We start from the raw sequence: 13,854 nt of genomic DNA on the forward strand, positions 1-13,854 counted from the left end.
TTATAGTTTTTTTTTTTTAGAATTATTTTATTTAACTTTATGTATTATTATTATCATTATTATTTTCCAGTTTGATCAGAGACAGAGAGGAATGAGAAAGCAAGCCACCAGGTCCAAGACTTGAACTGTGGCCGGCCATGTGGGAGTCCAGCGCCTTTAACCACCATGCCACTTGCCGGCCCTTCTATTTCTTGTTTAAACTTCACATCTTCTTCCTTTTCCCCTCTTTCTTTCTTTCTTTCTCTTTCTTTTTCTTTCTTTCTTTTTTTTTTTTTTTTAAGATTTTTGCCATGGGGTGTATGCACTTGCCAGAGAGTGACAAAGAGAGGGAAAATGAGAAGTCATCCCAAAGGAGGGATGGCCACACTGAAACCTTTTCCTCCATTCTCCTCTTGGGATTTTGGGAACATATGCTCATGTGCCCAACATGATTTTCAAGCCACCAGGTCTGGGATTCACACCACAGAGTCAGCCATGTGGAATCCAGCTGCCTTAACTACCACACCACCTAATGGGCCCTTTCTTTTCTTTTTTAGTATTTTATTGAGGGAAAGAAATGGGGGGAGAGGGAGAGATGCCCGTGATGGGGTCTGGCCACACTGCAGGTCTCCCCCAGCCTCCCAGCCAGCCGGGATGGCGGCTGTGCACTCAGGTGCTCTCACACACTCAGGTCCACCCCAGATCTGAACCCAGGCCCCCCAGGTGGCTCCAGCCCTGTGCAGCAGCACCCTACAGCCTGTATGGCTCTGCTACCGGCCTTGTCAACGTTTATTACTTATTGTGTGTGAGAGAGAGGGACGGGAGGGGGGCCAGCCCCTCCGACAGGGCCCCTGCATTGCAGCCCACCCCCTCCCCGCCAATCTGGATCACGGACACGTGTGACTGGTGTGCCCAGAGATCCCAGGACACGGACTCAGAACCCCGACCACGTGGGTCCAGCTGCACCTGCACTGCGCCTCCCCCTGTGCCTCCTGTAAGAGACTCGCCGTTCATGAGTAGTCAGTGAAGAACCTCCCCAGCCCTAAGAAACCCTTCGAGGTCGTGTCCGCTCCTGACCAACTCTAGCCTTGGACTCGGCTCCAAATTCCCAGGAGGGAAGAAGCTCTTCCTGGCCTTGCTTGGTCCAGTCAGCTGTGGCAGAGCGGGGAGGATCGTGCGCAGATCCGGATCCGGAGGCTGAGCCCACCCCTCAGCAGAGCTCGGGATTCTCGGAAAAAGGGTGGACGTAATCATGAGTGGGCAGTCGGGACAGAGGCGGAGGAAGCTGGTTTCAGCCGCTCTGCGCTGCATCACTTCACAGCTTCACAAACTGGGCTGCACATCAGAAGCACCAGCAAGGCGTTAAAAAATAGATTACCCGATGTTCAACTTCCCCCTGGAAGGCCCACTCCCCACCAGTGAGTCACAATCTCTAGGGGGAGCCCAGGAATTAGACTTTTATACAGCACCCAGGAGGTGGCTGTGTCCCGCACTAGGAACCACTGACTGAGAAGCCTGGCCCAGAACGCTGCACACACACACACACACTCACGCGCACGCGTGTAGGCAAGGGACATTCCTGCAGGCAGTAAACCAGAGAACAAATACCTACTTTATTCAAACATGGTTTCATTTTCTGATTATAAAAATCAGAGATACTTTTTTATGCCCATTTTTGACATATAGCCTCCAGAATTGTTTGTACTTTTTTTTTTTTAAAAAAAACAAAAATAGGGCCACAGAGTATATGCTCTGTTCTGTAGTCTGTTCTGTTCACTTAAAAACAGACCACTGGGCTGGCCCGTGGTGCAGCAGTGATGCGGTGGATCCCATACAGCACCTGAAGTGCAAATCGCTGGCTCGGCCCGCCTGAAATGCGCTGGGCACGCATGTGAGCGCCCACGATCAAACAGGCTGGAGTCCGGAGGAAGGGGACTGGGGCGTGACCAGACCACCCCGAGGCAGTCTCTCGCACGTGTGCACACGTACTCTATCATGAAGAAAGAAAAAGAACCAATCATGCTGGCGGGGTGCAGTGGCCTGCACCTCACCTACTCAGGAGGCCGAGGCAGGAGGATCATGAGTTCGGGCCAGCCTGGGTACTATATCAACACTCTGTCTTTAAAAAAAGATTTTTTGGGCCAGCAGGTGGCATGGTGGTTATAGGCGCTGGACTCCCATATGGCCGACCATGGTTCGAATCCCGGACCGGATGGCTCGCTTTCTCACTTTCTCTCTCTGTCTCTCTCTAATCAAACCAGAACATAATAATGATGATGATGAAATGATTTTTTTATGGCAACGAAGGCAGGTCTATACAGTGTCGAACATTCCAATTTATGGATATACTATAATTTACTTACGTGTCCCCTACTGGACACTTTTCCCTTGGATCTCTAATAACTGGGATTGTTGAGTCAAAGTGTATCCACTTATTTTTATTTATTTATTTTTAGGTCCTTGCTATAGGGTATGTGAGTTCACCGGAGAGAGACAGAGACAGAGAGGGGGAAAGTGAGAAATCACCCCCTGGGGAGATAGATTTTGGACACACACACATATGTGCCCAGTGTGAGTTTCAAGCCACAGGGTCCAGGACTAGAACCACAGTTGGCCATGTAGGTGTCCAGCACCTTAACCACCACACCACCTGCTGGCCCCCCGTATTCATGTTTTTAAGGCTTTTGGTACAAATAATCAAAGAGCTACCTGCCTCTGTCCTGAGGTCTCCACCAGTTTATAATCTCACCAGAAGTACATGACAGTGCCTGTCTCTCCACAGCAGGCTGGGGTTTCAATTCCCAAACTGTACATCATCTTTTACAGTAAAAGAACCTCTTTAAATTGAATATATGGTTAAATAAAAACCGTGCAGAAAGTCAAATGGCCGACAGCCATGCTGCAATCCCCTCTCGTCCCAGGACTCCGGGCACACATGTACATGTGCCTGGTATGACTCCCAAGCCCCTGGGGCCAGGACCCAAACCATGTGGTCGGTCATGTGGGATCCAGCCCCCACACCACCTGCTGGCCCAGAAACTGCCTTCTAAAGCACTTCTCTCTGCATGCCGGAATCTCTGCGATGGGCAGGCAGAGCCCTTTGTAAGCCAACGTTATGCTAGGAAACATTTCATGCTGAACACAATACTCATGCCAGTGTCATACAACCATGCGTCTCCCAGGAAAAGAACCCAGGTTCCCTAAGATGAATGAAAGTCCCCTCTCTAACTGCACACACACGGAAGATCCACAAGGTGCCCAGTGGTCAGCTTCCTTCTGCTAGGCCACTGGGGCCCACGCAACAAAGCACTCAGCCAGTTTTATTTCCCTCACCACAGTGGGAAGAAGGAAAGAGCAGGTGGGGTCACCTCCTTGTAGGAAGGGAGCCAGGATTTCATTCGCCTTAGACACTCAGTACAAAGACCTGTTTTCCCCTGATGCCTGGGTCAAGGGTGAGGCCAGACCTTGGCGAAGGAGCCAGATGAAATGTGCCAGCAGTTTTCTGTCCTGAGCAGTCAGTGCCTCCAAGTCCAGAGGGCAGCTATGCCAAGTTCCTGTGGGGTGACAGCAGCGTGTTCCTCTTCCTGTCGGGCCTGACTGTGCCTGTGAGCAGGTGGACGGAGATCTCGCACGCCTTTAGCTGGGCCTACAGCACTGGCAGGGCTGGAGGAAGGCTCTTTGCCTCTCCAGCTTGAGAAGCTGAGGAGTGAGCACGTTCCCGGGGGGACACAGAGCCCTAGCTGAGGGCTACAATGAAGAAAAGGTATATTGCTTTTCTAAACATCTTCTTAAGTATACAAAGATGCCTTTGGGGACCAGTACACAGCATAGGGGTGACATTGCTGGCTTCCCATATGGCTGACTGAGGTTTGAGTCCTGGACCCAGAGGCTTGAAACTCACGCTAGGTGTATGTGTATGTGCATGCCCAAAACCCAACAGGAGACTGGAGAAGGGACCGTAGCATGGCCATCGCCCCTGGGGAGGATCTCTCACTTTCTGTCTCCCCGTCCCCCTCAGCCTCTCCGGCGAGCGCTCATGCCCTATAGCAGATACCTTCAGTTAGAACCCGTACTGTATCAAGTTCATCTCTGGTCATGAGCAGGGGAGAATCTGTTTAGCCAAGATAAGTAGGCTGACTCAGAGCTTCCCACAGGGAAACTGGGAACCTGAACACGCTTTCTTCACTTAGTCTCTAGGCTGAGCGCGCCAGCAGTAAGAGGCACAGAACGAGGGTGGGTAGGGCGGAGCCCTTCTGAGCAGTCACTCCTCTGCTGAATGCCACTTTGAAAGGGAAGAAGAAGTCAAACGGCAGTTTCCAGTCCATTCTGGGTTGGCCCCTTGGAGGTTCTGGCTTCTGGGTAATGTCCACAAAGTTCACGAGTGTTGTCAGAGAGATTTCAGGTTCTTGCTGGGAATCCTACAGGAAGAAAATCAGTGACAGGTCAGGGCTTGGTACCCATCCGTATAGCACTCCAACTTGGCTGTTATTTTCCCCAAGGAAAGACCAAAACCAAATTGCTCTAAGTAAGATACACACTTTTCTCAGATTGGTCTACACAGTTCTCAGAATAAAATGAAACGCATTTCTTGGTAACAGTCCATGACTTTGAGTACTAGGACGGTTACACCCACCTAGACACGACTGTAACTTCCCCAGCTGGGGAGCTGCCTGCTATCAGAGAGGCCAGATGGCAGGACCATGTTGTGTGCGTGACAGCTCTGCCGTACCAGGACACCGTGTCTGGGCCCAGAAGGCTCTGGACTCTGAAACAGTACACATGTGCAAGTGGAAGTAGGAGCACAATTCTATTTCTTCTACATCGCACAACAGTGAAATCTTGCAGAAAAAGCAAAGACTTCAGCAACGCACATTTAAAGCCCTCCCAACCACCGGCCAGTTCAAGTCATAGATCGGCTGCTCCCAGGCGAAGGCCCGGCGGGCTGGCTCAGGCACCTCTCTATCAGACAGCTTGTGGCAGACATGGCTGCAGCTCGAGGGCACCGGGGCTGGAATCATGGTTATCTAAAATGGACTCCCTTTGTTCCCCGTGCTCACCAGCAAACTTCACATTATCACGTGACAGTAAATAATGACCCCGTGGAACCTGAAATGAAGATGTTTTCTATTCACTTTCCGTCACTCTGACACACGCTTTATCTGCTATGGTCTTTAGCAAGAGTAAGCACCAGGCTCTGGGGACTTACTTTTGCCTGGAATCATTCTTCTAAGGATTGATTATTATTATTTTAAACAGGTGTGGGATTGTTGCTGTGACACTCCTGCATGCCATCTTAACTCTCTGGAGTATTTTTCTAAACAGTTTCATGAAGGACTTGGCACAGCTAATATAACCTACAAGGGGCTTAAAGAACCAACTAGATTCCTAGGCCTGAAGTAAGAGGGAATTCTGATTCCAACAGGCATTGACAATCAGCTTACACTAACCACACTAAAAGAATGAGGAGTTTATTACTAGGTAATAAACTTTCTTTGGACTTTAATTTCTATTTTTCTAAACAGTTTCATGAAGGACTTGGCACAGCTAATATAACCTACAAGGGGCTTAAAGAACCAACTAGATTCCTAGGCCTGAAGTAAGAGGGAATTCTGATTCCAACAGGCATTGACAATCAGCTTACACTAACCACACTAAAAGAATGAGGAGTTTATTACTAGGTAATAAACTTTCTTTGGACTTTAATTTCAAAGATAGAAATGAGGAGTTTATTACTAGGTAATAAACTTTGTTTGGACTTTAATTTATCAAAAAGATAGATTGTTAGGGCTTTGATTTTTCCCTAAGAACTTTGTAATGGAGTGAAAGCATTCAATTTTTAGAGCAAATCGCTGTAGCTGACATTCCTATTTTTGTTAAAGTATAAAGCATATTAACATTGCTATTCCAAGGGCCAGCCAGCAGGTGGCATTGTGGTTAAGGAGCTGAACTCTCACATGGCCAAGTATGGTTCCAGTCCTGGGCCTGGTGGCTTGAAAATCACGCCAGGCGTACGTGCATGTGCGCCCCAATCCCAGGAGAACGGAGAAAACGAAATTGCAGCATGGCCTTTCCCGTGGGGAGTGACTTCTCACTTTCCCTCTCACCGTCCCTTCTATGTCTCTGGTGAGTGCACACACCCTATGGCACAAACTTAAAAAAAAATAAAATTCAGAATGCATTCTGAGCTTAACTGGGCCAGGGTTACTAGAAATATCTTGGGATAGGAAACATGAGGGGTCTTCAGAAAGTTCCTTGACGGCCAGTCCTCTAGCCTGGAGGTTAAGAGGAACTTGATCCCATATGGCCAACTGCAGCCTGAGTCCTGGCCAGAAACACGTGCCTGTGTGTCTGAAACCCCAGCAGGATAGAGACACGGAGGAGGAAGAGCTGCCGAGTGGCTACGCCCTACTGGAGGGGGCTTTCACCCGCCCCCGCCGCGGTGCTTCCCCCCCCCCCCGCCGCCTCTCTAGTAAACGCATGCCTCTACAACCTGGAGAAAAATAAAACAAAAAGTTCATGGAAAATGTGCATTAGATAAAACCTTGCACATTGGACTTCAATTTTTTTCTTACGCCAAAACAAATCTATACTTGAATTCTATTTTTCCATGAGCTTCTTGAAGTGCCCTTGTAGAATAGGGAATGAATTTTTTAGCTTTGGATTCAGTACTGTCTAGGGGTTGATTTAATTAATGTGCAATTCTGACTCATTTCAGAATCTTTAGGAAGAGGGCAAACTCTTTCGGTTTGCATCCTGGCCCTGGTGGACTGGAAGAATGCCAGGCATGTGTGCACACAGGCCCAGATCCTGATAGGATGGGGGAATGAAGAGGGGATTCTCTCTAGGTCTCTGGCAAGTGTATGCATCCTCTGGGAATTAAAAAAATATATTTGATGGGGCCAGCAGGTGGCATGGTGGTTGGGGCGCTGGACACTCCCATATATATGGCCAGTCATAGTTTGAGTCCTAGACCTGGTGCTTGCTTTTTCACTTACCCTCTTTTTCTCTCTCTGTGGTCAAATTAAAATAAATGAATGAGTAAATAGAATTAAATAACTAATTCTTTAAAAAAAAAAAGACTTGAACTAATTCTTTTAAAAAAAAAAGACTTGATTGAGTAGAAGAGAAAGAATGGTGGATCTCAGCAGCTTAGAAGGGGAGGGGGAGGAAGGCAGGGCAACTTGGTTAACAGAAACAAAACTGTTATTAGATAAAAGGAGTTCTAAAGTAGCACAGCACAGCAGAGGAACTACAGTTCAGCTGGCAGAAAGCATGGAAGGTCTTGGGACCAGCAGAAGGCATAATGTTACGTCTCTGGACTCCCATGGAGTCGACTACAGTTTGAATCCTGGACCTGGCGGCTTACACCGGGTGTGCCTGCCCAAGATCCCGAGAGGACAACAGAGAAGAGACTGTAGCATGGCCATCCCCCCGAGGGGTGATTTTTCTTTTTGCCTGTCTCTCCAGCAAGCACACATGCCCTATAGCAAAAATTTAGAGCAAATCGCTGTAGCTGACATTCCTATTTTTGTTAAAGTATAAAGCATATTAACATTGCTATTCCAAGGGCCAGCCAGCAGGTGGCATTGTGGTTAAGGAGCTGAACTCTCACATGGCCAAGTATGGTTCCAGTCCTGGGCCTGGTGGCTTGAAAATCACGCCAGGCGTACGTGCATGTGCGCCCCAATCCCAGGAGAACGGAGAAAACGAAATTGCAGCATGGCCTTTCCCGTGGGGAGTGACTTCTCACTTTCCCTCTCACCGTCCCTTCTATGTCTCTGGTGAGTGCACACACCCTATGGCACAAACTTAAAAAAAAATAAAATTCAGAATGCATTCTGAGCTTAACTGGGCCAGGGTTACTAGAAATATCTTGGGATAGGAAACATGAGGGGTCTTCAGAAAGTTCCTCGACGGCCAGTCCTCTAGCCTGGAGGTTAAGAGGAACTTGATCCCATATGGCCAACTGCAGCCTGAGTCCTGGCCAGAAACACGTGCCTGTGTGTCTGAAACCCCAGCAGGATAGAGACACGGAGGAGGAAGAGCTGCCGAGTGGCTACGCCCTACTGGAGGGTGCTTTCACCCGCCCCCGCCGCCTCTCTAGTAAACGCATGCCTCTACAACCTGGAGAAAAATAAAACAAAAAGTTCATGGAAAATGTGCATTAGATAAAACCTTGCACATTGGACTTCAATTTTTTTCTTACGCCAAAACAAATCTATACTTGAATTCTATTTTTCCATGAGCTTCTTGAAGTGCCCTTGTAGAATAGGGAATGAATTTTTTAGCTTTGGATTCAGTACTGTCTAGGGGTTGATTTAATTAATGTGCAATTCTGACTCATTTCAGAATCTTTAGGAAGAGGGCAAACTCTTTCGGTTTGCATCCTGGCCCTGGTGGACTGGAAGAATGCCAGGCATGTGTGCACACAGGCCCAGATCCTGATAGGATGGGGGAATGAAGAGGGGATTCTCTCTAGGTCTCTGGCAAGTGTATGCATCCTCTGGGAATTAAAAAAATATATTTGATGGGGCCAGCAGGTGGCATGGTGGTTGGGGCGCTGGACACTCCCATATATATGGCCAGTCATAGTTTGAGTCCTAGACCTGGTGCTTGCTTTTTCACTTACCCTCTTTTTCTCTCTCTGTGGTCAAATTAAAATAAATGAATGAGTAAATAGAATTAAATAACTAATTCTTTAAAAAAAAAAAGACTTGATTGAGTAGAAGAGAAAGAATGGTGGATCTCAGCAGCTTAGAAGGGGAGGGGGAGGAAGGCAGGGCAACTTGGTTAACAGAAACAAAACTGTTATTAGATAAAAGGAGTTCTAAAGTAGCACAGCACAGCAGAGGAACTACAGTTCAGCTGGCAGAAAGCATGGAAGGTCTTGGGACCAGCAGAAGGCATAATGTTACGTCTCTGGACTCCCATGGAGTCGACTACAGTTTGAATCCTGGACCTGGCGGCTTACACCGGGTGTGCCTGCCCAAGATCCCGAGAGGACAACAGAGAAGAGACTGTAGCATGGCCATCCCCCCGAGGGGTGATTTTTCTTTTTGCCTGTCTCTCCAGCAAGCACACATGCCCTATAGCAAAAATCTCTCTAAAAAAAAAAAAAGGCAAGCATGAAAAGTCTTAGCCATTAACTCAAAACTGAGAAAGAAACAATGTAATTACTGATTTCAAAGAAACAAAGGATCACAAAAAACAAATTATTTGGCTCAGGATGAATACTGACATAATGATAATAATGAAACACTACTGAGTTAATAAAATATACATATTTGAAAATTTGCTAGAGGGTACATGTGCTTGACAGAGAGAGGAGGGAACTAAGAAAGCACCCACAGGGGATCGCCATGCAACAATCTCTTCTCTTCCCTTTCTCCTTTCAGGATTTTGGGTGCCTGGCATGTTTTTCAAGCTGCCAAGCCCAGGACTCAAACCAGTCAGCCATGTGGGATCCGGCTGCCTTAACCATCACACCACTGACTGGCTCTAATAACATATTCTGACCTAAATACATTGGAGAGAAGTGGGAAGGGTAAAAGAAATTATTAGAGCTGAACTTGCCTCCAAAATAGGAAGTTAAACCTTTTCCTCCAGAATTGATGATTTGAGAGATAAGTACACATATTGTTTAGAAATTAAGGCAAATGCCAGAAAAAAAGCAGATTAGAAAAAGGTGAATAGGCGGGCTGGAAGGTGGCATGGTGGTTAAGGATGCTGGATTTCCACATGGCCGACAACAGTTCAAGTCCTGGACCTGGTGGCTTGCTTTCTCACTTTCCCTGTCTCTCTCTTTCTCACTCTGTCCCTCTCTGGTCAAACTAAAATAAATAAATAAATAAACAAACAAACAAATAAACAAAGTTAAATAAAATAATTCTTAAAGGGTGAAAGGTAATTTTTAAAGATTCATTATTATTATTATTATTAAATAATAAACATCATTATTATCAAGTTTATTGTTAATGAATAATAAGTTAATTATTAATAATTAATCATCCGTTCAGGGGGCCAGCAGGTGGTCCCCTGGATAATTTCTGGAGAGCAGAATGGCAGGGAGGTATACAGGATGTGACCTCAGAGGGTGCATGCACTTGTCAGAGAGAAAGAAGCAAGAATCGTCATTCCACAGTTCCTTCTCCTCTATCTCTCCCCTCCTTTCGGGATTTTGGACACAAACGTACACACGCTAAGCATGCTTCTCAAGTCGCTGGGCCCAGGACTCAGACCATGCTGCTGGCCGTGTGGGATACAGCTTCCTTAAGCCCTTGCCACGGAGTCAGCCAGACTTGACTTTTTAAGATATGGCACTTTTTTTGGACTTTAAAAAAATATATGTTTGAGGAACCAGTAGATGGCATAATGGTTATGTTGCTGAATTTCCACATAGCCGACTGCAGTTCGAGTCTTGGACCCAGAGGCTTAAAGCTCATGCTGGGCATGTGTGCGTGCGTGCCTAAAATCCTGAGAAGAGAATGAAGAAGGGACTACAGTGTGGCCACCCCCACTGCACGGGGTGATTTCTTGCTTTCTGTCTGTCTCTGTCTCTCCGGAGAATGCACACACCCTATATCTCTAAAAAAAATTATATATATGTGTACGTGTGTATATGTGTGTATATGTTTGTATTATTCTGGTCAATTATACATTTATCTAGTATCAGTCCAACCTGCCGGAGAACTGAAATATAAGGTAGGCTTCACAGTCTCATGACATGCGTCGTCCCAGCCCAAAGCTAAGGGGCTGGGCTTTCACATCATCTACACTCTTAAGTCACTGGTTAAGGGTCACTTGGGGATGTATATTCCCAGTGGGTTCTACAATAGTACACAGAACAAAACAAAACAAAAATAAACAAAAGAAGAAAGCGACAAGCACATTCACTAAAATAGAGTGGGCGTGGGACGAGCTGGAGGGTCAGGTACACAGAGGTTATGGGACAAAGCAGAATTACACTTGGGAAGTCAACGAGGCCTGACATATAAGACATTAAAAAGTGGATAAAAATGTATTAAAAACCTTTCATGCTGGTCCCATACCTCAGTAGTTAAAGGAGCTGCATCCACATGGTTAACTGCAGGTCAGTAGTTTAAGTACATGTTGGGCACGTGTGCGTGACAGGAAGGTGGAATGGAGAAAGCACTGTGACATGGCTGAGCCCCACTGGGGGCGCTCTCCTCTCTAGCAAGTGCATGCACCCTGTGGCAGTTTAAATGCAATGCTCTACAAGCGACTGACGGGAAGTATGCAGGCCTCCTAAGTACCGGGCATGTGCATGCCCAGAAGTCAGGGCTGGCTGAGCTGGGGGTGGCTCATGGCCTCGACCCTGGTGGGGTACTGTCTTTCTCCTCTCTCTTTCATGGAAGAAATAAATACACTTAAATTACAAACAGAAAACTATCTATCAACCTTTACTTCTTCCCCTTAACCTCTACATCCAAGCAATCGAGTCCTCCCTGTGGCGCCCCCAAATCTTCTATGGTTCACAGCCCTCACAGCCTCCATTTGGGTTCAGGCCGGCAGTATTTCCTGGTGAATTTCTATGGCAGCGGGAACTGTTGTAGCTTCACCTCAGCATCCCCTTTCAGGGATAATGTCTGTACCTTCACCTCTTTTTTTTTTTTTAAAGAATATTACGTTTAATTTATTTCTTTTACTATGACCAGAGAGGGACAGAGTGAGAAAGAGAGGGAAAGTGAAACAGAAAGCCACCAGATCTGGGACTTGAATGGTGGTCGGCCATATGGGGGTCCAGGGCCTTAACTACCACACCTCCTGCCAGTCCCCTCACCCCCTTTTTGGTTTTTATCATTTGAAATTTTTGCTATAGGATGCGTCCATTCACCAGACAAAAAGAGATGGAGAGACAGAAAATAAGAAACCACTCCCTAGGGAGATGGCCACACCGCAATCCCTTCTCTGTTCTCTTAGGATCTTGGGCACGCACTCACATGTGCCCGGTGTGCTTTCAAGCCACCAGGTCTGGGACTTGAACAGAGGTTGGCTACATAGGAGTCCAGTGACGTAACCACCATGCCATCGGCTGGTCCCCAATCTTCACCTCTTTATACCTAGCTCCAGGCATGGTACTTGACATGGAGCACGCTCAATTAGGACTTTGATTTTTCTTCTGAAAAAAGAGTAGAGATATTTTTGGAGACAGAGAACAGGAGATAGTAAGTCATGAAGTAGAAAGTATGTCAGAGCTATTTAATAGTCAGCTATTATAGACCTTTGGCTCTTATGCTTCCCATCACACTAATTAGGGTCCCTAAACACTGGGCTTAATTAATTCACTCATGCGTTCATATAATGGCTAACAAATATTTCAAATGAAATGCTCATTTTTCATTTATTAAAAAATTGCCTCGGGAACCAGCAGTTAGCATAATGGCTGTCACTGGACTCCCATGTAGTCGACCGCAGTTCGCGTCTCGGACCCGGTGGCTTAAAACTCATGCCGGGCACGTGTGTGTGCGTGCCCAAGATCCCGAGAGGAGAATGGAGGAGAAGGGATTGAGGTGTGACCATCCCCCCTGGGGGGTGATTTCTCGCTTTCTGTCTCTATGTCTCTGTCTGTCTGGCGAGCGCACGCGCCCTTTAGCGAAAAAAAAAATCTCTCTCAAAAAAAAAATTGCCTCTATGATTGCATAGAGGGTTAGAGCAAACACAGCCTAAAAGTTACCATCTAAAAGTAATTTGATTTGTGCAGGTCCCTGGATAATACTGTTATTAACACCTAAGTTCTACTACCTTAAGAATATTTAGTGTAGGGCCAGCAAGTGGTATGGAGGTAAGGGTACGGGATCCCACATGGCCAGTTTTGCAGTTCGAGTCCCAGATGCAGCAGCTTGAGAATCACACCGTGTACATGTGCATGTGTGTCTGAAACCCTGAGGAGAGTGGAGGGGAAAGGACTGAAGCGTGGTTATTCCCCCTGGAGAGTGATTTCTCACTTTCCCTTTGTCTCTAACACGTGCACACGCTCGCTAACAAAAACTGGAAAGAAAAAAGTGTTCAGTATGTGATATTTGAACTGTGAAGTCTAATGTTCTCCCTTGTTTCTGAAGTTATGTATACACAAAACGCGAGACCTCAGTTTGCCACGTGCAGCAAGAGCAGGGGAGTGAGGCGCCTCAGTCTGCCCACCGCCTTCCTTTTGTCCACACAGACAGACAGCGCCGAGGCAGCACATTCCTTTGACTGTGGATCCAGTTGATCCGCGTGGTTGGCTTCTGCTTCATGTCTAGCTTCCTTCAGAAATCACCGTCAGTGATTCTGCTTCAACACTTTGGGAGGCTCGCTTCAATTCAATTCAAAGTGCAGCAAATCCTTTGTCCCAAAATAGCGTTTATTTTGAAACACGAAGAGTTTGGATTAGGTTTTGGTTGGGTTTGGTAACATGTACACCCTATAGGTTATTCCACACCCTCATGATCACATTTTTTTTTAAAGAATCATTTATTTAATATTATTTATTATATTTTTCCTATAGGGCATGTGCACTCACCAGAGAAAGTGAGAAAGCAATCTACCAGGTCTGGGACTTGAACCACTGTTGACCAGGTAGGAGTCCACTACCTCAACCACTATGCCACCTGCCGGTCCCCACATCAAATTTTTAAAGCACTGTATGTTAACTCTCATTTTGTTAAAGAAAAAGGCTGTGGATACTATTTCTTAGATTTCTGTTTTTGCATCTGTGCTCAAGGTATCAACTAGTGGGGAACCAGCAGTTAGCGTAATGGCTATGTCGCTGGACTCCCACGTAGTCGACCGTGGTTCGTGTCCCGGACCCGGTGGCTTAAACTCACACCAGGTGCGTGTGCGTGCGTGCCCAAGATCCCGAGAGGAGAATGGAGGAGA

At 46.7% G+C, this 13,854-nt stretch overlaps 1 protein-coding gene across 3 annotated transcripts in view; it reads right to left on the bottom strand.

The window, feature by feature from the left end:
* Window positions 1–2,697: 2,697 nt before the first annotated feature.
* The window catches only part of TCTN3 (tectonic family member 3), a 39,299-nt gene continuing 28,142 nt past the window's right edge, over window positions 2,698–13,854 (bottom strand). For 2 of the 3 annotated variants that reach the window (XM_006157312.3, XM_027775258.1), the window contains one exon: window positions 2,698–4,397. In XM_006157312.3, coding sequence (XP_006157374.1) covers window positions 4,173–4,397 — 225 coding nt within the window. In that variant the 3' untranslated portion in view covers window positions 2,698–4,172. The remainder of the gene's footprint in view (window positions 4,398–13,854) is intronic. The other variant, XM_027775259.1, reaches the window with a different exon arrangement.

This window comes from Tupaia chinensis, unplaced genomic scaffold (assembly GCF_000334495.1).
Source record: "Tupaia chinensis unplaced genomic scaffold, TupChi_1.0 Scaffold000539_1, whole genome shotgun sequence".
Lineage (NCBI taxonomy): Eukaryota > Metazoa > Chordata > Mammalia > Scandentia > Tupaiidae > Tupaia > Tupaia belangeri.